Here is a 25,404-nt window from a genome sequence, read left to right on the forward strand (position 1 = left end):
GTTTCCATTATAATCCCTCTAATAACTACCATTTTTATTTATTTATAACAACAGCTGCCGCGCAGACTGAATTGATCTCCACTTCAAGTAGGTTTCCTCAGGGACTATTACTATACAAATACTAATCGCCAGCAATTCTCAAAGTTTTCAGTTTAGATTTCAGTTTTCAGTTAAATTCAGAATTTATTTATATATCTAATGACTGAAGACTCTGAAAATATGGAAAGAAACGTTGAATCGATGGAATGAAACTATGTTTCATTTGGTACGTTTAGGAGTAGGTGTAGGTTTAGTTTTGAAGTTAAGATTAGGGTTTGGTTTAGGAGTAGGTGTAGGTTTAGTGTTGAAGTTAAGGCTAGGGTGAGGATTAGGAGCATGTGTAGATTTAGTGTAGGAGTTAAGGTTGGGGTTGGGTTATGGAGTAAGTGTAGGTTTAGAATTGATGTTAATGTTGGGATGAGGATTAGGAGTAGGTGTAGATTTAGTGTAGGAGTTAAGTTTGTGGGTTAGGTTAAGGAGTAGGTGTAGATTTAGTTTTGAAGATAAGGTTGGGGTTAGGTTATGGAGTAAGTGTAGGTTTAGAATTGATGTTAATGTTGGGATTAATTAATTTTAGGGTTAATTTTGGGAGTAGGTGTACATTTAGTGTTGAAGTTAAGGTTAGGGTGAGGCTTAGAAGAAGGTGTAGGTTTAGTGTTGAAATTAAGCTTAGAGTGAGGATTTTCTTAAAGGTAGTTTAAAATGTCATTTTTTTTCCATGTATCACACCTGAACTCTGAAATCCTGTTAGTTGGGTTCTGTAGTTAACTTTAGTACAGTTTTATGTGTGCCTTAATCCTGTGTGATGCTTTGCCTCATTTATCCATATTTCACACTAACATTCAAACATTACTTAGCACTGCTGTGCTTCAACATAAATCTGATCTATAACACTGTGTATAACACTATCTGATCTCACATTATATTTGAGTCACTTTTAAATGTGCTTTTTAATGTTATCTATGCTCTATAGGACATTTTTATTATATTAGCTTTTTATATTTCCATCATTACTTTTAACAGTTTCCATTATAATCCCTCTAATAACTACCATTTTTATTTATTTATAACAACAGCTGCCGCGCAGACTGAATTGATCTCCACTTCAAGTAGGTTTCCTCAGGGACTATTACTATACAAATACTAATCGCCAGCAATTCTCAAAGTTTTCAGTTTAGATTTCAGTTTTCAGTTAAATTCAGAATTTATTTATATATCTAATGACTGAAGACTCTGAAAATATGGAAAGAAACGTTGAATCGATGGAATGAAACTATGTTTCATTTGGTACGTTTAGGAGTAGGTGTAGGTTTAGTTTTGAAGTTAAGATTAGGGTTTGGTTTAGGAGTAGGTGTAGGTTTAGTGTTGAAGTTAAGGCTAGGGTGAGGATTAGGAGCATGTGTAGATTTAGTGTAGGAGTTAAGGTTGGGGTTGGGTTATGGAGTAAGTGTAGGTTTAGAATTGATGTTAATGTTGGGATGAGGATTAGGAGTAGGTGTAGATTTAGTGTAGGAGTTAAGGTTGGGGTTAGGTTAAGGAGTAGGTGTAGATTTAGTTTTGAAGATAAGGTTGGGGTTAGGTTATGGAGTAAGTGTAGGTTTAGAATTGATGTTAATGTTGGGATTAATTAATTTTAGGGTTAATTTTGGGAGTAGGTGTACATTTAGTGTTGAAGTTAAGGTTAGGGTGAGGCTTAGAAGAAGGTGTAGGTTTAGTGTTGAAATTAAGCTTAGAGTGAGGATTTTCTTAAAGGTAGTTTAAAATGTCATTTTTTTTCCATGTATCACACCTGAACTCTGAAATCCTGTTAGTTGGGTTCTGTAGTTAACTTTAGTACAGTTTTATGTGTGCCTTAATCCTGTGTGATGCTTTGCCTCATTTATCCATATTTCACACTAACATTCAAACATTACTTAGCACTGCTGTGCTTCAACATAAATCTGATCTATAACACTGTGTATAACACTATCTGATCTCACATTATATTTGAGTCACTTTTAAATGTGCTTTTTAATGTTATCTATGCTCTATAGGACATTTTTATTATATTAGCTTTTTTATATTTCCATCATTACTTTTAACAGTTTCCATTATAATCCCTCTAATAACTACCATTTTTATTTATTTATAACAACAGCTGCCGCGCAGACTGAATTGATCTCCACTTCAAGTAGGTTTCCTCAGGGACTATTACTATACAAATACTAATCGCCAGCAATTCTCAAAGTTTTCAGTTTAGATTTCAGTTTTCAGTTAAATTCAGAATTTATTTATATATCTAATGACTGAAGACTCTGAAAATATGGAAAGAAACGTTGAATCGATGGAATGAAACTATGTTTCATTTGGTACGTTTAGGAGTAGGTGTAGGTTTAGTTTTGAAGTTAAGATTAGGGTTTGGTTTAGGAGTAGGTGTAGGTTTAGTGTTGAAGTTAAGGCTAGGGTGAGGATTAGGAGCATGTGTAGATTTAGTGTAGGAGTTAAGGTTGGGGTTGGGTTATGGAGTAAGTGTAGGTTTAGAATTGATGTTAATGTTGGGATGAGGATTAGGAGTAGGTGTAGATTTAGTGTAGGAGTTAAGTTTGTGGTTAGGTTAAGGAGTAGGTGTAGATTTAGTTTTGAAGATAAGGTTGGGGTTAGGTTATGGAGTAAGTGTAGGTTTAGAATTGATGTTAATGTTGGGATTAATTAATTTTAGGGTTAATTTTGGGAGTAGGTGTACATTTAGTGTTGAAGTTAAGGTTAGGGTGAGGCTTAGAAGAAGGTGTAGGTTTAGTGTTGAAATTAAGCTTAGAGTGAGGATTTTCTTAAAGGTAGTTTAAAATGTCATTTTTTTTCCATGTATCACACCTGAACTCTGAAATCCTGTTAGTTGGGTTCTGTAGTTAACTTTAGTACAGTTTTATGTGTGCCTTAATCCTGTGTGATGCTTTGCCTCATTTATCCATATTTCACACTAACATTCAAACATTACTTAGCACTGCTGTGCTTCAACATAAATCTGATCTATAACACTGTGTATAACACTATCTGATCTCACATTATATTTGAGTCACTTTTAAATGTGCTTTTTAATGTTATCTATGCTCTATAGGACATTTTTATTATATTAGCTTTTTTATATTTCCATCATTACTTTTAACAGTTTCCATTATAATCCCTCTAATAACTACCATTTTTATTTATTTATAACAACAGCTGCCGCGCAGACTGAATTGATCTCCACTTCAAGTAGGTTTCCTCAGGGACTATTACTATACAAATACTAATCGCCAGCAATTCTCAAAGTTTTCAGTTTAGATTTCAGTTTTCAGTTAAATTCAGAATTTATTTATATATCTAATGACTGAAGACTCTGAAAATATGGAAAGAAACGTTGAATCGATGGAATGAAACTATGTTTCATTTGGTACGTTTAGGAGTAGGTGTAGGTTTAGTTTTGAAGTTAAGATTAGGGTTTGGTTTAGGAGTAGGTGTAGGTTTAGTGTTGAAGTTAAGGCTAGGGTGAGGATTAGGAGCATGTGTAGATTTAGTGTAGGAGTTAAGGTTGGGGTTGGGTTATGGAGTAAGTGTAGGTTTAGAATTGATGTTAATGTTGGGATGAGGATTAGGAGTAGGTGTAGATTTAGTGTAGGAGTTAAGTTTGTGGTTAGGTTAAGGAGTAGGTGTAGATTTAGTTTTGAAGATAAGGTTGGGGTTAGGTTATGGAGTAAGTGTAGGTTTAGAATTGATGTTAATGTTGGGATTAATTAATTTTAGGGTTAATTTTGGGAGTAGGTGTACATTTAGTGTTGAAGTTAAGGTTAGGGTGAGGCTTAGAAGAAGGTGTAGGTTTAGTGTTGAAATTAAGCTTAGAGTGAGGATTTTCTTAAAGGTAGTTTAAAATGTCATTTTTTTTTCCATGTATCACACCTGAACTCTGAAATCCTGTTAGTTGGGTTCTGTAGTTAACTTTAGTACAGTTTTATGTGTGCCTTAATCCTGTGTGATGCTTTGCCTCATTTATCCATATTTCACACTAACATTCAAACATTACTTAGCACTGCTGTGCTTCAACATAAATCTGATCTATAACACTGTGTATAACACTATCTGATCTCACATTATATTTGAGTCACTTTTAAATGTGCTTTTTAATGTTATCTATGCTCTATAGGACATTTTTATTATATTAGCTTTTTTATATTTCCATCATTACTTTTAACAGTTTCCATTATAATCCCTCTAATAACTACCATTTTTATTTATTTATAACAACAGCTGCCGCGCAGACTGAATTGATCTCCACTTCAAGTAGGTTTCCTCAGGGACTATTACTATACAAATACTAATCGCCAGCAATTCTCAAAGTTTTCAGTTTAGATTTCAGTTTTCAGTTAAATTCAGAATTTATTTATATATCTAATGACTGAAGACTCTGAAAATATGGAAAGAAACGTTGAATCGATGGAATGAAACTATGTTTCATTTGTTACATTTAGGAGTAGGTGTAGGTTTAGTTTTGAAGTTAAGATTAGTGTTTGGTTTAGGAGTAGGTGTAGGTTTAGTTTTGAAGTTAAGATTAGGGTTTGGTTTAGGAGTAGGTGTAGATTTAGTTTTGAAGTTAAGATTAGGGTTTGGTTTAGGAGTAGGTGTAGGTTTAGTGTTGAAGTTAAGGCTAGGGTGAGGATTAGGAGCATGTGTAGATTTAGTGTAGGAGTTAAGGTTGGGGTTGGGTTACGGAGTAAGTGTAGGTTTAGAATTGATGTTAATGTTGGGATGAGGATTAGGAGTAGGTGTAGATTTAGTGTAGGAGTTAAGCTTTGTGGTTAGGTTAAGGAGTAGGTGTAGATTTAGTTTTGAAGATAAGGTTGGGGTTAGGTTATGGAGTAAGTGTAGGTTTAGAATTGATGTTAATGTTGGGATTAATTAATTTTAGGGTTAATTTTGGGAGTAGGTGTACATTTAGTGTTGAAGTTAAGGTTAGGGTGAGGCTTAGAAGAAGGTGTAGGTTTAGTGTTGAAATTAAGCTTAGAGTGAGGATTTTCTTAAAGGTAGTTTAAAATGTCATTTTTTTTCCATGTATCACACCTGAACTCTGAAATCCTGTTAGTTGGGTTCTGTAGTTAACTTTAGTACAGTTTTATGTGTGCCTTAATCCTGTGTGATGCTTTGCCTCATTTATCCATATTTCACACTAACATTCAAACATTACTTAGCACTGCTGTGCTTCAACATAAATCTGATCTATAACACTGTGTATAACACTATCTGATCTCACATTATATTTGAGTCACTTTTAAATGTGCTTTTTAATGTTATCTATGCTCTATAGGACATTTTTATTATATTAGCTTTTTTATATTTCCATCATTACTTTTAACAGTTTCCATTATAATCCCTCTAATAACTACCATTTTTATTTATTTATAACAACAGCTGCCGCGCAGACTGAATTGATCTCCACTTCAAGTAGGTTTCCTCAGGGACTATTACTATACAAATACTAATCGCCAGCAATTCTCAAAGTTTTCAGTTTAGATTTCAGTTTTCAGTTAAATTCAGAATTTATTTATATATCTAATGACTGAAGACTCTGAAAATATGGAAAGGAACGTTGAATCGATGGAATGAAACTATGTTTCATTTGTTACGTTTAGGAGTAGGTGTAGGTTTAGTTTTGAAGTTAAGATTAGGGTTTGGTTTAGGAGTAGGTGTAGGTTTAGTGTTGAAGTTAAGGCTAGGGTGAGGATTAGGAGCATGTGTAGATTTAGTGTAGGAGTTAAGGTTGGGGTTGGGTTATGGAGTAAGTGTAGGTTTAGAATTGATGTTAATGTTGGGATGAGGATTAGGAGTAGGTGTAGATTTAGTGTAGGAGTTAAGTTTGTGGTTAGGTTAAGGAGTAGGTGTAGATTTAGTTTTGAAGATAAGGTTGGGGTTAGGTTATGGAGTAAGTGTAGGTTTAGAATTGATGTTAATGTTGGGATTAATTCATTTTAGGGTTAATTTTGGGAGTAGGTGTACATTTCGTGTTGAAGTTAAGGTTAGGGTGAGGCTTAGAAGAAGGTGTAGGTTTAGTGTTGAAATTAAGCTTAGAGTGAGGATTTTCTTAAAGGTAGTTTAAAATGTCATTTTTTTTCCATGTATCACACCTGAACTCTGAAATCCTGTTAGTTGGGTTCTGTAGTTAACTTTAGTACAGTTTTATGTGTGCCTTAATCCTGTGTGATGCTTTGCCTCATTTATCCATATTTCACACTAACATTCAAACATTACTTAGCACTGCTGTGCTTCAACATAAATCTGATCTATAACACTGTGTATAACACTATCTGATCTCACATTATATTTGAGTCACTTTTAAATGTGCTTTTTAATGTTATCTATGCTCTATAGGACACTTTTATTATATTCACTTTTTTATATTTCCATCATTACTTTTAACACTTTCCATTATATTCCCTCTAATAATTACCATTTTCTTGTTTGTTTATAATAACACGCTGCCACTCAGACTGAACTGATCTCCACTTCAAGTAGGTTTCCAGAGGGACTATTACTATACAAATACTATCACCAGCACTTCTCAAAGTTTCAGTTTAGTTTCAGTTTTCAGTTAAATCAGAATTATTTATATATCTAATGACTGAAGACTCTGAATACATGGAAAGAACATTGAATCGATGGAATGAAACTATGTTTCATTCATTACGTTTAGGAGTTGATGTACGTTTAGTGTTGAATTGAAGGTGAGGGTTACTTTTAGGAGTAGGTGTAGGATTACGATTGAAATGAATGTTAGGAGTAGGTGTAGGTTTAGTTTTGACGTTAAGGCTAGGGTGAGATTTAGAAGAAGGTGTAGGTTGCCACTAGGACTGAATTGACTTCCACTCCAAGTTTTTTTTTTGTTTTGTTTTTTTTTCGTTTAGGTATATCTAATGACTGAAGACTCTGAATATATGGAATGAAATATTGAATCAATGGAATGAAACTTTGTTTAATTTGTTATGTTTAGGAGTAAGTGTAGGTTTAGTTTTGAATTTAATGTTAGGGTTTGGTTTAGGAGTAGATGTAGGTTTAGTGTTAAATTTAAGATCAGGTTTAGGTTTAGGAGTAGGTGTAGGTTTAGTTTTGAAGTTAAGGCTAGGGTGAGGATTAGGAGCATGTGTAGATTTAGTGTAGGAGTTAAGGTTGGGGTTGGGTTACGGAGTAAGTGTAGGTTTAGAATTGATGTTAATGTTGGGATGAGGATTAGGAGTAGGTGTACATTTAGTGTAGGAGTTAAGTTTGTGGTTAGGTTAAGGAGTAGGTGTAGATTTAGTTTTGAAGATAAGGTTGGGGTTAGGTTATGGAGTAAGTGTAGGTTTAGAATTGATGTTAATGTTGGGATTAATTAATTTTAGGGTTAATTTTGGGAGTAGGTGTACATTTAGTGTTGAAGTTAAGGTTAGGGTGAGGCTTAGAAGAAGGTGTAGGTTTAGTGTTGAAATTAAGCTTAGAGTGAGGATTTTCTTAAAGGTAGTTTAAAATGTCATTTTTTTTCCATGTATCACACCTGAACTCTGAAATCCTGTTAGTTGGGTTCTGTAGTTAACTTTAGTACAGTTTTATGTGTGCCTTAATCCTGTGTGATGCTTTGCCTCATTTATCCATATTTCACACTAACATTCAAACATTACTTAGCACTGCTGTGCTTCAACATAAATCTGATCTATAACACTGTGTATAACACTATCTAATCTCACATTATATTTGAGTCACTTTTAAATGTGCTTTTTAATGTTATCTATGCTCTATAGGACATTTTTATTATATTAGCTTTTTTATATTTCCATCATTACTTTTAACAGTCTCCATTATAATCCCTCTAATAACTACCATTTTTATTTATTTATAACAACAGCTGCCGCGCAGACTGAATTGATCTCCACTTCAAGTAGGTTTCCTCAGGGACTATTACTATACAAATACTAATCGCCAGCAATTCTCAAAGTCAGTTTAGATTTCAGTTTTCAGTTAAATTCAGAATTTATTTATATATCTAATGACTGAAGACTCTGAAAATATGGAAAGAAACGTTGAATCGATGGAATGAAACTATGTTTCATTTGTTACGTTTAGGAGTAGGTGTAGGTTTAGTTTTGAAGTTAAGATTAGGGTTTGGTTTAGGAGTAGGTGTAGGTTTAGTGTTGAAGTTAAGGCTAGGGTGAGGATTAGGAGCATGTGTAGATTTAGTGTAGGAGTTAAGGTTGGGGTTGGGTTATGGAGTAAGTGTAGGTTTAGAATTGATGTTAATGTTGGGATGAGGATTAGGAGTAGGTGTAGATTTAGTGTAGGAGTTAAGTTTGTGGTTAGGTTAAGGAGTAGGTGTAGATTTAGTTTTGAAGATAAGGTTGGGGTTAGGTTATGGAGTAAGTGTAGGTTTAGAATTGATGTTAATGTTGGGATTAATTCATTTTAGGGTTAATTTTGGGAGTAGGTGTACATTTAGTGTTGAAGTTAAGGTTAGGGTGAGGCTTAGAAGAAGGTGTAGGTTTAGTGTTGAAATTAAGCTTAGAGTGAGGATTTTCTTAAAGGTAGTTTAAAATGTCATTTTTTTTCCATGTATCACACCTGAACTCTGAAATCCTGTTAGTTGGGTTCTGTAGTTAACTTTAGTACAGTTTTATGTGTGCCTTAATCCTGTGTGATGCTTTGCCTCATTTATCCATATTTCACACTAACATTCAAACATTACTTAGCACTGCTGTGCTTCAACATAAATCTGATCTATAACACTGTGTATAACACTATCTCATCTCACATTATATTTGAGTCACTTTTAAATGTGCTTTTTAATGTTATCTATGCTCTATAGGACACTTTTATTATATTCACTTTTTTATATTTCCATCATTACTTTTAACACTTTCCATTATATTCCCTCTAATAATTACCATTTTCTTGTTTGTTTATTTACTTTTACCTCTTTTTCAGATGTTAACACCATCATGCCAACCTCAAAAATAACAACGGCTGCCACTCAGACTGAACTGATCTCCACTCCAAGTAGGTTTCCAGAGGGACTATTACTATACAAATACTATTCACCAGCACTTCTCAAAGTTTTTTTCTTTTTTTTTCCCGTTTAGGAAATTATTTATATATCTAATGACTGAAGACTCTGAATACATGGAAAGAACATTGAATCGATGGAATGAAACTATGTTTCATTCATTACGTTTAGGAGTAGGTTTAGTGTTGAATTTAAGGTTAGGGTTAGTTTTAGGAGTTGATGTACGTTTAGTGTTGAATTGAAGGTGAGGGTTACTTTTAGGAGTAGGTGTAGGATTACGATTGAAATGAATGTTAGGAGTAGGTGTAGGTTTAGTTTTGACGTTAAGGCTAGAGTGAGATTTAGAAGAAGGTGTAGGTTGCCACTAGGACTGAATTGACTTCCACTCCAAGTTTTCGTTTAGGTATATCTAATGACTGAAGACTCTGAATATATGGAACGAAATATCGAATCAATGGAATGAAACTTTGTTTAATTTGTTATGTTTAGGAGTAAGTGTAGGTTTAGTTTTGAATTTAATGTTAGGGTGAGGTTTAGGAGTAGATGTAGGTTTAGTGTTAAATTTAAGATCAGGTTTAGTTTTAGGAGTAGGTGTAGGTTCAGTTTTGAAGTTAAGTTTAGGGTGAGGATTTGGAGTAGGTGTAGTTTTAATGTTGAAGTTAACATCAGGGTTAGGTTAAGGAGTATGTTGAAATTTAGTGTTGAAGATAAGTTTGGGTTAGGTTTAGGAGTAAGTGTAAGTTTACAGTTGAATTTAAGATTAGGGTGAGGTTTCGGAGTAAGTGTATGTTTAGAGTTCAAGTTTAGTTTTGGGTGAGGATTTGGAGTCGGTGTAATTTTAATTTTGAAGTTAATATTGGGGTTAGGTTAAGGAGTAAGTGTAGTCAGTTGAAGTTTAGGGTGATGTTTGAAGAGGCTAAGTACACATCACAGGATTAAAGTGATTCCAAACAGGTCATGTGTAAACGTGACATAGAGGTCTATTTATTGAGAGCTGTATGAACACTAATCTCACATTATATTTCAGTCACTTTTAGATGTACTTTTTAACGTTATCTGTGCTCTATAGGACACTTTTATTATATTAGCTTTTTTATATTTCCATCATTACTTTTAACAGTCTACATTATAATCCCTCTAATAACTACCATTTTTATTTATTTATAACAACAGCTGCCGCGCAGACTGAATTGATCTCCACTCCAAGTAGGTTTCCTCGGGGACTATTACTATACAAATACTAATCGCCAGCAATTCTCAAAGTTTTTTTTTTTTTTTTTTCAGTTTAGATTTCAGTTTTCAGTTAAATTCAGAATTTATTTATATATCTAATGACTGAAGACTCTGAAATATGGAAAGAAACGTTGAATCGATGGAATGAAACTATGTTTCATTTGTTACGTTTAGGAGTAGGTGTAGGTTTAGTTTTGAAGTTAAGATTAGGGTTTGGTTTAGGAGTAGGTGTAGGTTTAGCCTTGAAGTTAAGGCTAGGGTGAGGATTAGGAGCATGTGTAGATTTAGTGTAGGAGTTAAGGTTGGGGTTGGGTTAATCTAATCTCAAATTATATTTGAGTCACTTTTAAATGTGCTTTTTAATGTTATCTATGCTCTGTAGGACATTTTTATTATATTCGCTTTTTTATATTTCCACCTTTACTTTTAACACTCTCCATTATATTCCCTCTAATAATTACCATTTTTTTGTTTGTTTATTTACTTTTACTTCTTTTCAGATGTTAACACCATCATACCAACCTCAAAAATAACAACGGCTGCCACTCAGACTGAACTGATCTCCACTCCAAGTAGGTTTCCAGAGGGACTATTACTATACAAATACTATTCACCAGCACTTCTCAAAGTCCCTGTTTAGGAAATTATTTATATATCTAATGACTGAAGACTCTGAAAATATGGAAAGAAACGTTGAATCGATGGAATGAAACTATGTTTCATTTGTTACGTTTAGGAGTAGGTGTAGGTTTAGTTTTGAAGTTAAGATTAGGGTTTGGTTTAGGAGTAGGTGTAGGTGTAGCGTTGAACTTAAAGTTAGGGTGAGGATTAGGAGTAGATGTATGTTTAGTGTTGAATTTAAGGGTTATCTGGGTTAGTTTTAGGAGTAGGTCTAGGTTTAGGATTGAAGTTAATGTCAGCGAACATTCAGGAGTAAGTGTAGGTTTAGTGCTGAAGATAAGGTTAAAGTGAGGTTTAGAAGTAGATATAGATTTAGGGTTGAAGTTATGTTCAATAATTGTTCATATATCTAATGACTGAAGACTCTGAATATAGGGAATGAAACACTGATTCGATGAAAAGAAACCATGTTTCATTCGTTACGTTTAGGAGTAGGTCTAGGTTTAGTATTGTAGTTAAGTTTAGGATGAGGATTAGGAGTAGGTGTAGTTTCAATGTTGAAGTTAACTTTAGGTTTAGGTTAAGGAGTATGTTTAAATTTAGTGTTGAAGATGAGGTTGGGGTTAGATTTAGGAGTAAGTGTAGGTTTGGTGTTGAAGTTAGGGTGAGGATTATGAGTAGGTGTAGATTTAGCGTTGAATTTAAGTTTAGGTGAGGTTTAGGAGTAAGTGTATGTTTAGAGTTGAAGTTAAGGTTGGGGTGAGGATTAGGAGTAGGTGTAGATTTAATGTAGGAGGTAATGTTGGGGTTAGGTTAAGCAGTAGGTGTAGATTTTGTTTTGAAGATAAGGTTGGGGTTGTCTTTTGTATCTCAAATTATATTTGAGTCACTTTTAAATGTGCTTTTTAACGTTATCTATGCTCTATAAGACACTTTTATTATATTAGCTTTTTATATTTCCATCATGACTTTTAACACTCTCCATTATAATCCCTCCAATAACTACCGTTTTTTTTTTATTCATTTACTTTTACCTCTTTTCAGATGTTAACACCATCACACCAACCTCAAAAATAACAACGGCTGCTGCTCAGACTGAGCTGATCTCCACTCCAAGTAGGTTTCCAGAGGGACTTTTACTTTACAAACACTATTCACCAGCAATTCTCAAATCCGTTTAGGAAATTATTCATGTGTCTAATGACTGAAGACTCTGAATGTATGGAAAGAAACGTTGAATCGATGGAATGAAACTATGTTTCATTTGTTACGTTTAGGAGTAGGTGTAGGTTTAGTTTTGAAGTTAAGTTCAGGATGAGGATGAGGAGGAGGTGTAGGTTTAATGTTAAAGTAATGGTTAGGTTTAGATTAAGGAATAGGTTTAAATTAAGTGTTAAAGGTATGTTTAGTTGTGTAACCAGAATTTTAGCTCTTGTTAAAATTGTACTTACTCTTCCATTTTACCATTTTGTCTGTCAGCATTTCTCAGTATGTGCTATTGTACTAGTCTAGGCTAAACAAAAGAATATAAATTAAAAAACAGGCTTAAAGACTTAAGGTATAGCTCAGTCACTTTTCTCACATCTCTGGCAGGATAGTTTCCCGCAAAAGTGGAGTAGTTTCTTGTAAAATGTCTTTCAGCATTCAATTTTTTAATGAAGCTGAAGTCTGCTTCTTATTCACCAGCTTCTTTTTTTAAATTTCCTGTTCCACGTTAAATGGTGCCTGAGATGCCAAAATGTAATCCTGCACCATTTAAGGTGGAATAGGATAATCCAACCAAGAAGCTGACTTCAGCCTTAATGACTTTTTAGCATTTGACAGTTTCTCATTGCAGATTAAATGTATCAGGAAATCAGCCAGAGTGATTATAAATGCTAATAAATCCATTTGTCTCCAAATTATCGACATTTGTCTAAAATCTCACTCTTTGACTTTTCGTTAGCTAGTAGCTAAGCAAGACTGTTGTCTGCATTGCTATGGAGACAAGCAGTCTCTGTGCCTTCAGGCTTAAAGGATGAATTAGCAGATATACAATAACTCCAGACCATTTATTGTTAAACCTGTGTTAGAACAATCAGTAGAGCCTTATTTTACTGCAAAGGAGAATTATTTTATTTTGACCTAAAAATCTAATTCTGCTGTGGAGACGCAACAGGGCAGTAAAAAGGCTGCATGTTGCCAACACTACTTTAAGCTAAGTGGGTTAAGTGGGTAAAAGTGACACAAATCAGGTTGTGTGTAAATGTGACATGGACGTGTTTTTATTCAGAGCTGTGTGAACACTGATCACATCATATTAGATGTGCTTTAGAGCAAATGCATGTCTGATGTTTGTTAAGCATATGAATGTTATCCATATTCAATAGGAGACTTTTACTGTTTTAGCATTTTTCATGACAGTTGCTATCGACAATCCTCATTTTGATCCCCGTAACAATGACAGTTTTTTTTTTTTACTTCTTCTCAGATCTGAGCACCTTCACATCAATCTATACCACATCAGTTGTCGCCACTAGTCCTGAACTGACCAACACTCCAAGTAGGTTTCCAGAGGGACTCTGAATTTTTATTTTAACCTTTAAATAACTCACAGACCAAATCAGTACTCTAGTGGATCACATTTGTTGAGATTTTGGTTATAATGTTAATTGACAATATCAGGTTAGAAAGGTGCACAGACACCCTTAGACTGCAACATGACCATATACATGTCTGCTTAATTTTATATTAAAAAAAGCCACTAAAAATCTGAATATATGGAATGAAAGTCTGAATACATTAAAGGAATATGGAATGAAATCTGACGTCGTCAAGGCACTAAAGCCATCTTGTGTTTTCGGTGTGTGAGATTCTGTATGGATGCAAGCAGTGCCTCACCAAGACTGAGTCAACACAAAATCTAGTAGCAGAAGTTCTAAAGAGTGAGGACATAATTAATACCCTCATTTATTGTTAATCAGGCAAACGTTAATGCAGGAAGAAACCTGCCTTTCACCTCAGAGGAGCTCCCACAACCTAAAATCCTCGCCCGTTCACAAGTTCAAAGTTGAATTTAAGATTGGGGTTAGGTTTAGGAGTAGGTGTAGGTTTAGCGATTGAAGTTAAGGTTAGGGTTAGTTCTAGGAGTAGGTGTAGGTTTAGCGATTAAGCGATTTAGCGATATTGTTAAGTTTATTTGGTATAGTTTGCTAAAATCCCACTTTTACAGCCTGTAAGTTGCTTTAAGTCATAACACCAAAATCTTACTGTGTTGTTTCAGCCTAAAGGCTGCTGTTACTGTAGCCGGATATAGGCTGGAATGTGTGAAATTGTTTGTGCCAATTATGAAATACTTCTATATAACCACAACATCAGTCAGTGAAGTCATTCATGTTTCTTGAGGAAAGATGTAAGTGTGGAAGAATGCACAGTAAACAATAATAAAATGTATTTTTAAAATAAATGTAAATAAAAATAAATTCCCCCTAGTGCCCTAAGTTTGAGAGAACTCAGAAGACAGTGGAATATGTTGACATATATATGTGGTGTTCTGTGATTTTGGGTATAAAGCAGTAAGGACTGTTCAGAGAATAATTGCTTCTAATGATTCTGTTTCCACAACAGACACTGCAAACAACATCACTTCTGACCCCTGCAGTCTCAACAGTGTTCTTGATAATGACTGGAGAAGAACAGAAAGTAGGTTTTACACCAACTACAGTAATGATGACACTCTTGTTGAGTGGAGCGGCTGGTATCGTCTGAATCTTCAAGGAAAAAGTGCTCAGATTCCTGAATCTGATTGGTGTTGGAGTTTTATGTCCTGTGGTGGTTACACTGCACTTTTACTTGGTGGATCTCATCCCCAACTACAGGACGGCATCGTCACCCGAGACATCTATGGAACCTCAGTTGACAGCAGACGATGCAATTCCTACAGATCAAACTCAATCCAAGTCAAAGCCTGTCCAGAAAATTACTACGTCTACAGACTCGTCAAGCCAGCTGGGTCACTTCCCATACCCACATACTGTGCAGGTAAAGTCTGCAGCTTCCTATGTTGTTTATTCATAAATAATACATAATGAATGTACAGCTGATATGATGAGTGTCTTAAGGTAAGTTCTAATTCAAAAAGCAATGTTAAAGTCTCCTTAATAGTCTGCTCATAACACTTCTCCTTAAGCTGGTGAAAGTAGGCTAGAGTTCAAGGCACCTTTCGATAGAGGAACTATTATTATTATTGTTATTATTTATTTATTAATAATAATATATAATATATAATTTATTATATATTAATTAATCAATCAAACAATCCACCAATCAATTAATTAAATAATTATTTGAATTATTATTTTAACATTCTATTTTTTTTATAATCCAATCTTAATTGGGAACTCCACCGATTTTACAAAATTACTTTATCATTCAATGGATTAGATGTGAACAAAATCATTCAGAGTGGTTTGATGTGAAATGTGCCTTTCTAGAGAGATTTAGTCAGAATTGTTCACCATTACACTACTAGGAACCAAACATCTGAAGCATTTAAATGCCTTTCTGATATTTGTAATGGCTACCAAAAAACACACTGTGTTATTTTCTTATTTATTTTTCTTAGTTATTTTGTTATCTTGGTACAGCGCAGTTCACCACCACTCTGAACAATTAACCAGCAAGGTGCAACTGTGATCTGTTCCAGCTCCACTGATGATTAAGCTACTCACATAAGCTCTGAGTTTCGTTGACACCATGTGACGCAACGCTGGCAACACAAACAAAACAAAACGCAGGCAGGGCAAAGAGGTACATGCAGGGTCTTGTCAGGAAAAAATAGTACCTAAAGAAAATATTTGTTAAAAAAAAAAATTAACAGTATTTTCTTATTATCAGCATGACATATAAAACATATAAGACACAAATCGGTAAAGTTTCCCTTTAACTAGAAATAAGTTTTAGTTTGGTCTATTGTACACTTAAACAGCACAGTCAAAACAAATGAACATAATAGACTATAATAGACAAGCACATACTGGTCTATTATGTGCTATAATAGACTAGCACATATAGTATAACTATAATGACTATAATAGACTAACTATTGACTGTAATAGACTAGCACTAAAAATACATACACACACACACACACACACACACACACACACACACATATATATATATATATAAAACACAAGCAGTACATTTATTTTCTAATTTAGTGGGGAAATTGCAGGTCGTGTAATTAGTTTAGGCCAGGTTCATATTGCACGATTAAAGTGTCATGACCTTTCTTGTTATTTAACGTATATATTTCTCTTTAAATGTTCACCTGTTTATAGTTGCCATGGAGACTCCCAGTTACGATCCCTGTAACAACTACACATCTCTGGATCAACCCTGGAGGGCCACTAATGAGACTGGAGGGTACAACTGTGATAGAAACTTCAACTGGACTGGCTGGTATCGGCTGCTGTATAATGGGATGAACATCCGTATGCCAGACAGCTGTGTTAACATAGTCAGATGTGGTACTTTTTTCACTCTCTGGCTGAATGGATCTCACCCTCAGATAGAGGATGGAATAGTCACTCGTAGAGTCTGTGTGAGTTTTGGAAGGGAGGACTGCTGTTACTTCAGATCCACCCCAATTCGGGTCAAAGCATGTCCAGGAAACTATTATGTCTATGAGTTTGTCAGGCCATTCATCTGTACTGCAGCTTACTGTGCAGGTACTCTGACTGTTTTATACATTTCCAGTGGTTTTCACTATTATTTTTGTCTTACATTGTATATGTGTAGTTTATCAGCTCCATTTTAACTGGAAAATATTAAAGAAATTTGAAATTTAACCGATGTAAATTTAGCCTAAGAAAACAATAACCCTTGTTTTTTGTTTTGTTTTGTTTTGTTTTGTTTTTTAAGTAACTTCACAGCTGTTGGCACCTCTGCTTTTAGTATAACCTTCGTAAAACCTCCCTTTGCCAGCTAACACTAATGAGTCTTCTGCTGTAAGGTTTAATATGATTGCAGTAAAAGTCCTTAGAAGTTCTTAGAAACAAAATGAAATAAACTTTTTTTTAATTGTAAAATATAAAAATCAATATAAAAACATTGTAAACAAATTATTTAAAGTGCTACTTATCATTTGAGAGAAACTTCATCTTTAACGTCATTTTTTTCAATGTTTGTTTTTTAACTTCTTTTCAGATGTGAACACCATCATGTCAGTCTCTACCACAACAGCTGCCATTAGCACTGAACTGACCACAACTCCAAGTAGGTTTACAGAGGAACATTTTAAACTTTAAAAAAATCTCAGACCAAATCAGCACAGTAGAGGTTCAGATCATTTGTTCAGTACATCATTTGTTGTTATTGGTCCAAGGCCACTGTATCATAATGCTTTAGTAGAATTATAATAAGCTTTTGTTAATTCTATATTAGAGTGAATAAATCCAGACATGGTGGCTTAAACACAAACACCTTTTTAAACACAATGTCAAATAAAATTATTAATATAAAGCACATTATTTGTAAACAAACTACTGTGGCAAGACATTCTGCTGCCTTTGCTGTACATGAGTAAGAAACCACTCTGGATTGACACCATGTAATGGGGGTAGTGTATGTTCATTTCAGTTCATTTATTAACTTCAGCAGTCATCTTGACCAAAGGTGCCAATAATTGTGGGGGGCCCTGCCCTCCACAATTATTGGCAGTCTTGGTAAAAATAAATAAAAGGGGTTATAAGAAATCCACCAATTGGTGAAACAGTTCAATTCTCACTCTGAAAAAAAAACACATTTAATTGAATTAAATTTATTCTGAGAGAAAAAAAGAAATCTACCCTCAAGAAATCATCAAAACCCCAAAAGATTAATTGTATATTGGTTGATTCATCATCAAACTCTGACACAATGTACAGTGCTATGAAAAAGTATTTGCCCTTCACCCAATTTCTTCTTTTTTTGCTAATTTGTCACATTTAAATGTTTCAGACAACCCAACTAATTTTAATACAAGATAAAGAAAGACAACATGAGTAAACACAAAATGCAGCTTTTAAATGATGATTCCTTTTACTGAAGATGAAGATTTGTTCAAAACTTATACCACCCATGTGAAAAAATAATTGCCTCCCAAACCTAATAACTGGCTTTGCCACCTTCGGCAGTGACATCTGCAATCAAACCGTTTCAAGCATGAACTGCTCATTTAAGGTCTTGCCACAGCATCTAAATAGGATTCAAGTCAGGACTTCCTCAATTTCCTCAATTTTCTTTCTTTTGAGACCATTAGAGCTGGACTTGGGGGTCGACTAGACGTTTTTCAGGAAATGTGAGACGAGCCTGTATGTTATTTTTTGATCAGCTGTGGTTTGCGCCTTGTACCTCTCCCATGGATGCCATTTTTGCCCAGTGTCTTTCTTACTGTGGAATCGAGTACATTGACCTTAACTGAGGCAGGTGATGCCTGCAGTTCTTTATATCTTCGTCTGCTTTCTTTTGGGACTTCCTGAATGTGTCATTGCCCTTGGTGAAATTTTGGTAGGCCGGCCACTCCTAGGTTGATTCAGCACTGTCTCAAGTTTTCTCCAGTGGTGGATATTGGCTCTTACTGTGGTTCTCTGGAGTCCCAGAGTCTTAGCAATGGTTTTGTAGCCCTTTCCAGACTGGTAGATTTCAAAGACTTTGTTTCGCATCTATATTTGAATCTTTTTAGAATTTGGCATCATGTGCTCCTTTTTGAGACTGTCTAACCTGCATCACATTACCAGGCAGGTTCTATTTAAGTGATGTTTAGATTCAACAGGTCTGGCATTTATCATGCCTGGATGTCGCTCGTGAAATTGAGCCCAGTAGTCAATGCCTAAGGAGGCAATTGCTTTTTCACACAGGGACTGGTAGGGCTGAACAGCATTTTTTTTCCTTCAATAAACAAAATCATCATTTAAAAAGATTTTTTTTTGTTAACTTCGGTTATCTTTGTCTAAAATTAAAGGTAACTTGATGATCTGAAACATGCAAATGTATCAAATATGCAACAATTGAAGAAATTGGGAAGTGGCAAATAGTTTTTCACTGCACTGTAAAGGAAGTTTGTGTTTTCAAACTGACAAAATGAAGATAAATAAACTTTGCATTTCTTTCACATTGATGCTTATTTTATTGGTTCAACAACAGTTACTTTTAATGATCCCTGCTACAACTACACTGCTCTGGATCAAACCTGGAGAGCCACTAATGCAACTGGGCTGAACATCTGTGACAGATACTTCAACTGGAATGGCTGGTATCGGCTGCTGTATTATGGGATGAGTGTCCGTATGCCAGACAGCTGTGTTAATCAGTCCAGATGTGGTACTAATATCAGTCTGTGGCTGAATGGTTTTCATCCTCAGATAAAGGATGGAATAGTCACTCGTGGAGTCTGTGGGGGTTCAGGAAGTGACTGTTGTTACTACAGATCCACCCCAATTCGAGTTAAAGCCTGTCCAGGAAACTATTATGTCTATGAGTTTGGGAAGCCAAATGTTTGTGATGCTGCTTACTGTGCAGGTACTTTATTTACATAATAAGCTTTAGACTGTGTTTCTAAGAGTGCTGCTCATGTTCGTGTCAATGTTTATTTTTATTCAGGTGTGAACACCGTCACTACGAACACCGCCCTGACAAGTGCGCCCAGTGTTGCTGCACCAAATACAACCCCATTTCCAAAAAACGTTGGGACGCTGTGCAGAATATAAATAAAAGTAGAATGATTTGCAAATCATGTAAACCATATTTTTAATGGAAAATAATAAAAAGACAAAACATCAAATGTTGAAACTGGGAAATTGTATTTTTTTTAGAAAAAAATATATATGCACATTTTGAATTTGATGCCAGTGACGTTCCAAAAAAGTTGGGATGGGGGCCTCTTTACCACTGTGCTCAATCACCTCTTCTTTTAACAACACTCCCATTTGAAAACTGAGGAGACACTGCTGTAGTTTTGAAAATGAAATGATTTCCCATTCTTGTTTGATACACAATTCAGCTGCTCATCAGTTCAGCGTCTCCTTTGTCATATTTTACATTTCATAATACACCAAATGTTTTCAGTAAGGTACAGCTGGCAGCATTTCTGGATCCTGCTCATGTATGGTTTCTTCTTTGCATTTTAGAGTTTTAACTTGCATGTGTGGATGCAGTGACCAACTGTTTTTACTGGCAGTGGTTTTCAGAAGTGTTTCTGAGCCCATGCAGTAATTTGCACTGCAGTTTTTAATGCAGTTATGTTATGTATCATAGATGATGCAAAGCATTGAGAAACATTATTCTTGAATTGTTGCACTATTTGCCCGCACAGTCTTGTGTGGTGTGGACCCCTCCTCATCTTTACTTCTGAAAGATTCAGCCTCTCTGAAATGCTCATTTTATACCCAATCATGTTACTGACCTGTTACCAATCAACCACCAGGTGTTTATTTATTTATTTATTTATTTTTTTATATCATTACACAACTTTACCAGCCTTTTCTTGCCCCGTCCCAGTGTTATTGGAATGTGTTGCTGGCATCAAATTCAAAATTGAAATGTGTTTTTCAAAAAACTATGAAATTTCTCCGTTTCAAATTTTGAAATGCTGTCTTTGTACTTTTCTCAACGAAATACAGGGTTTAAATGTTTTGCACATCATTGCATTTTGTTTTTATTTACATTTGCACAGCATCTCAATTTATTTGAAAATGGGGTTGCAAAAACACTAGTAGGTCTTCAAAAGATCTAGAAGTATTTTAACTCTGGAATTCCTTCTTGTCTAAATAATTAATGATGGCTTTAAGGATATACACTACGTAAGTATTAAGGATGCTAAACTATAATACATAATATCAATACAGGCCACTGGTAAATACAACTCAGTAATCACTGGCCAGTCAGCCACTATCAGTCTGTGCACATTTTCAATATAATAGAATAGATATGGTATAATAGAAATGTGCCACAGATTGTCCCTGCATCTTTCTGTAGTGACCCGTGTCTGCAAGAAATGTCATAACACTACAGCAAAGCCTTTTTAAATTGGAGACAGTGAAGATATCATATCTATTATGTTGCACCAACAAGGATTAAATAAACAGAGTTCAGAGCTAATGAAGCATTTGTTAAACTAAGTTTTACTTTAAATTGAGCTGTTATTGCAAGACTTAATTTTAAACATGGATTAACAAATCTGCCATTAAATACTTGTTCTGCTGAAAATCATAAACTGCTATTATTTTGATTGTCCACCATTTTGGATTTTGCAGTATAAAAAAATAACAACATTACAGTACCAGGACTATGAGTTCAGAAAATTTCTAACTAAACCAAGAAGTTTGAGTTGAGTGAACTCTAGTCTGTTAAAATAAAGCATATCAAATAAGCAAAAATAGGGTAGAGTATTTAAACATCATTATTTCATTATGATCATCATTATCATTTTAAACATCAAGCATATTCATGTTTTATAATATTCAGTCTTTTTGAGTGGTGTCCTGTGATATTGAGTATAAGGCAGTGAGGATTGTGCAGAAAATAATTGCTTCATATGATTCTTTTTTCACAACAGACACTGCAAACAGCATGACTTCTGACCCCTGCAGTGTCTACAGTGTTCTTGATGATGAATGGAGGAGAACAAAACTTCATGATTATAATAACTACTATGGTTATGATGACACCCTTCTTGAGTGGAGCGGCTGGTATCATCTGAAACTGCAGGGAACAAGTGCTCAGATTCCTGAATCTGATTTGTGTTGGAGTTATATGTCCTGTGGTGGTTACACTGCACTTTTACTTGGTGGATCTCATCCCCGCCTACAGGACGGCATCGTTACACGAGAAATCTATGGAACCTCTGTCTATTCTAATGATAGTAGGCAATGTAATTCCTACAGATCAAACCCAATCCAAGTCAAAGCCTGCCCAGGAAATTATTACGTCTACAGACTCGTCAAGCCAGCTTTATCAATTCCAATGCCCACATACTGTGCAGGTAAACTCTGCAGGTTCCTATATTGTTTATTCATAATGAGTGCACAGCTGATATGATCAGTAACTTTAGGTGAATTTTAATTTAAAAAGTAATTTACAGGTGTCCTGCAAAGTCTGTTTAAAAATGTATTCTTGAGCTGCTGAGGGTAGACTATATATATATATATATATATATATATATATATATATATATATATATATATATATATATACATACATACATACATACATGCACACACACATTCGTCATGAAATTCTGATAAAATGTGAAAAATGACACAAATGGAGATAAAAGCTTTTGTCTCAACAGTAGCGATCTATAAATAAACTTTCTTTGCCGCTGATGCATATTTTATTGATTTCAGTTGTTTTTAATGATCCCTGCTACAACTACACTGCTCTGGATCAACCCTGGAGAGCCACTAATGCAGCTGGACTGCGGATCTGTGACAGCAACTTCAACTGGAATGGCTGGTATCGGCTGCTGTATTATGGGATGAGCATCCGTATGCCAGAGAGCTGTGTTAATAGATACAGATGTGATACATATTATAGTCTGTGGCTGAATGAATCTCACCCTCAGATAGATGATGGAATAGTCACTCGTGGGGTCTGTGGGGGTTCAGGACGTGACTGTTGTTCTTACAGTTCCACCCCAATTCGAGTTAAAGCCTGTCCAGGAAACTATTACATCTATGAATTTGTGAAGCCAAATGTTTGTGATGCTGCTTACTGTGCAGGTACTTTATTTGCATTATAAGATTTAGACTGTGTATTTTATAGTGTTGCCAAAGTTTATTCATGTTTGTGTCAATGTTTATTTTTATTCAGATGTGAACACCGTCACTACGAACACCGCCCTGACAAGTGCGCCCAGTGTTGCTGCATCAAATACAAACACTAGTAGGTCTTCAAAAGATTTAAAAATATTTTACATTTGGAATTCTTTCTTGTCTAAATAAAGAATAATGGTTTATGGATCCACCACAGCAAAGCCTGGAGTCAATGAAGATGATTGTGTTCTTGTTGGAAACTTGCCAAGTTGCTAAGCTAACTTTGTTCTAGCGTTGGTGTATTCTGATAAAATACCAATTTTTCAGCCTATTAATTGCTTTACAAGAGTGATTTATGAGAGATGGCATGTTTTCTGATAGGTAAATCATCCACTTGATAACCATCATAATAGATATGGTTGAAACATTATTAACGGTACCTTGAGCCACTTAGGGTGGGTTGCACCAACAAGGATTAAATAAACAGAGTTTAAACCTAATCAAGCATTCGTTACTCTACCTTTTTTTTAATTTAGATTGAGCTGTTGTTGCACCACTTAATTTTAAACATGGATTAACAAATCTGCCATTAAAATGTCTGCTGAAAATCATAAACTGCCATTATTTTGAACTTGACATATACCTGTGTTTTGATTGGTGTTCTGTGATTTAGAGTATAAGGCAGTGCAGATTGTGCAGAAAAGAATTGCTTCTTATGATTCCGTTTCCACAGCAAACACTGCAAACAACATCACGTCTGACCCCTGCAGTGTCTACAGTGTTCTTGATAATGACTGGAGAAGAACAGAAAGTAGATTCTACACCAGCTACGGTGGCTTTGATGACACTCTTGTTGAATGGAGTGGCTGGTATCGTCTGAATCTTCAGGGAAAAAGTGCTCAGATTCCTGAATCTGATTGGTGTTGGAGTTCTATGTCCTGTGGTGGTTACACTGCACTTTTACTTGGTGGATCTCATCCTGTACCACAGGACGGCATCGTCACCCGAGACATCTATGGAACCTATGTCTATTCTAATAATAGTAGACAATGTAATTCCTACAGGTCAAACTCAATCCAAGTCAAAGCCTGTCCAGGAAATTACTACGTCTACAGACTCGTCAAGCCAGCTTTATCAATTCCAATGCCCACATACTGTGCAGGTAAAGTCTGCAGTTTCCTGTATTGTTCATTCATACAGCTGATATGATCAGTATCTTACGGTTAATTTTAATTTAAACAGTAATTTCTAGGTCTCCTACAAAGTCTGTTTAAAAATGTCTTCTTAATCTGGTGAGAGTAAATTTTTATTATTATTATTATTATTATTATTATTTATGAATTATTATGAAACGTCTCACAGGTTCTAGATCAGGCCTGTGGGCCTTGTGTTTGACACATGGCTACTAGATTGTCAATATTAGAGGGAATGTATTTATGTGTTATAATGTATTTACCTGGAACTTCAAAAGAACAGAATAAACAGACTGTGAGTAGGAGACCAGGTCACTCAAACTGAAGAGTCTTAAATAGTATGGATCTATTACCTAGATACTAAACTGAATCTGAACTGTAAAAGAAAGCAGGGACTCTTTCTATAGTTTTACTGGGTTCTTACCACAAAGTTCAGAAAAAAACTGCCACTTGTTATGCAAGTGTAAACAGACTGTAAGAGAAAGCAGGAATCGTCACAATGGCAATACCTGTTTATTAAAACCTTTTGACAACTCTGTCTTTTGACACAATAATTCCTGTACAGTACAATGCAATACATTACGATTTTCATACCTAGAACCTCTGAGACATTTTATAGTAATTTATTTAAGTAATTTATTTGGTACTTATCATCTTATTACCTAAAATAATTGCCTAGTACTTTGAAGTTTCTATCCCACACTTACCTGGGTAATACCTAGAACCTGTGAGACATTTCATAGTAATTCTTTTAGACTATCCTGTTACCATCTAATTACTTAAAATAATTACCCAGTACTTTGGAATTTATACCTTACCCTTAGTAATACCTAGAACCTGTGAGACATTTCAGTATAATTAATTTAGACTATTCTGGTACTTACTATCTTGTCACCTAAAAATAATTACCTAATACTTTGGAGTTTGTATACCACACTTACCTCGTTAATATCTAGAACTTAGGGGACTGTAAAAGAAAGGGTTACCCCATATTCTACTGCAGACTTCATCCATCATGGTAAAAATGATCTTTCTTGTTATTTAACTGATTTTTTTTTAAATGTTCATCTGTTTTCATGACAGTTGCGTTCAACACTCCCAGTTATGATCCCTGTAACAACTACACATCTCTGGATCAACCCTGGAGAGCCACTAATGAGACTGGAGGGTCCAACTGTGATAGAAACTTCAACTGGAATGGCTGGTATCGGCTGCTGTATAATGGGATGAGTGTCCGTATGCCAGACAGCTGTGTTAATCAGTCCGATGTGGTACTTATTACACTCTGTGGCTGAATGGATCTCACCCTCAGATAAAGGATGGAATAGTCACTCGTGGAGTCTGTGGGGGTTTTGGAAGTGACTGCTGTTACTACAGATCCACCCCAATTCAGGTCAAAGCATGTCCAGGAAACTATTATGTCTATGAGTTTGTCAGGCCAGCCTTCTGTAATGCAGCTTACTGTGCAGGTAATATGATTGTTATATGCATTCCAGTGGTTTTCACTAGT

At 35.0% G+C, this 25,404-nt stretch overlaps 1 protein-coding gene and 1 pseudogene across 1 annotated transcript; both read left to right on the top strand.

The window, feature by feature from the left end:
* LOC118801323 lies at nt 1-23,581 on the top strand. Its single transcript, XM_036561581.1, has 19 exons — nt 1-87; nt 1,116-1,148; nt 2,177-2,209; nt 3,238-3,270; nt 4,300-4,332; nt 5,458-5,490; nt 7,922-7,954; nt 8,995-9,066; nt 10,247-10,279; nt 10,807-10,878; nt 11,972-12,043; nt 13,398-13,469; nt 14,534-14,947; nt 16,249-16,638; nt 17,117-17,185; nt 19,094-19,468; nt 21,504-21,929; nt 22,294-22,451; nt 23,435-23,581. Exons 8-19 carry the CDS (start codon nt 9,009-9,011, stop codon nt 23,579-23,581), a joined length of 2,286 nt encoding a protein of 761 aa, XP_036417474.1. The 5' UTR covers nt 1-87; nt 1,116-1,148; nt 2,177-2,209; nt 3,238-3,270; nt 4,300-4,332; nt 5,458-5,490; nt 7,922-7,954; nt 8,995-9,008.
* Nucleotides 23,540-25,404, top strand: part of LOC118801333 — an 11,120-nt pseudogene continuing 9,255 nt past the window's right edge.

Source organism: Colossoma macropomum, unplaced genomic scaffold (assembly GCF_904425465.1).
Source record: "Colossoma macropomum unplaced genomic scaffold, Colossoma_macropomum, whole genome shotgun sequence".
Lineage (NCBI taxonomy): Eukaryota > Metazoa > Chordata > Actinopteri > Characiformes > Serrasalmidae > Colossoma > Colossoma macropomum.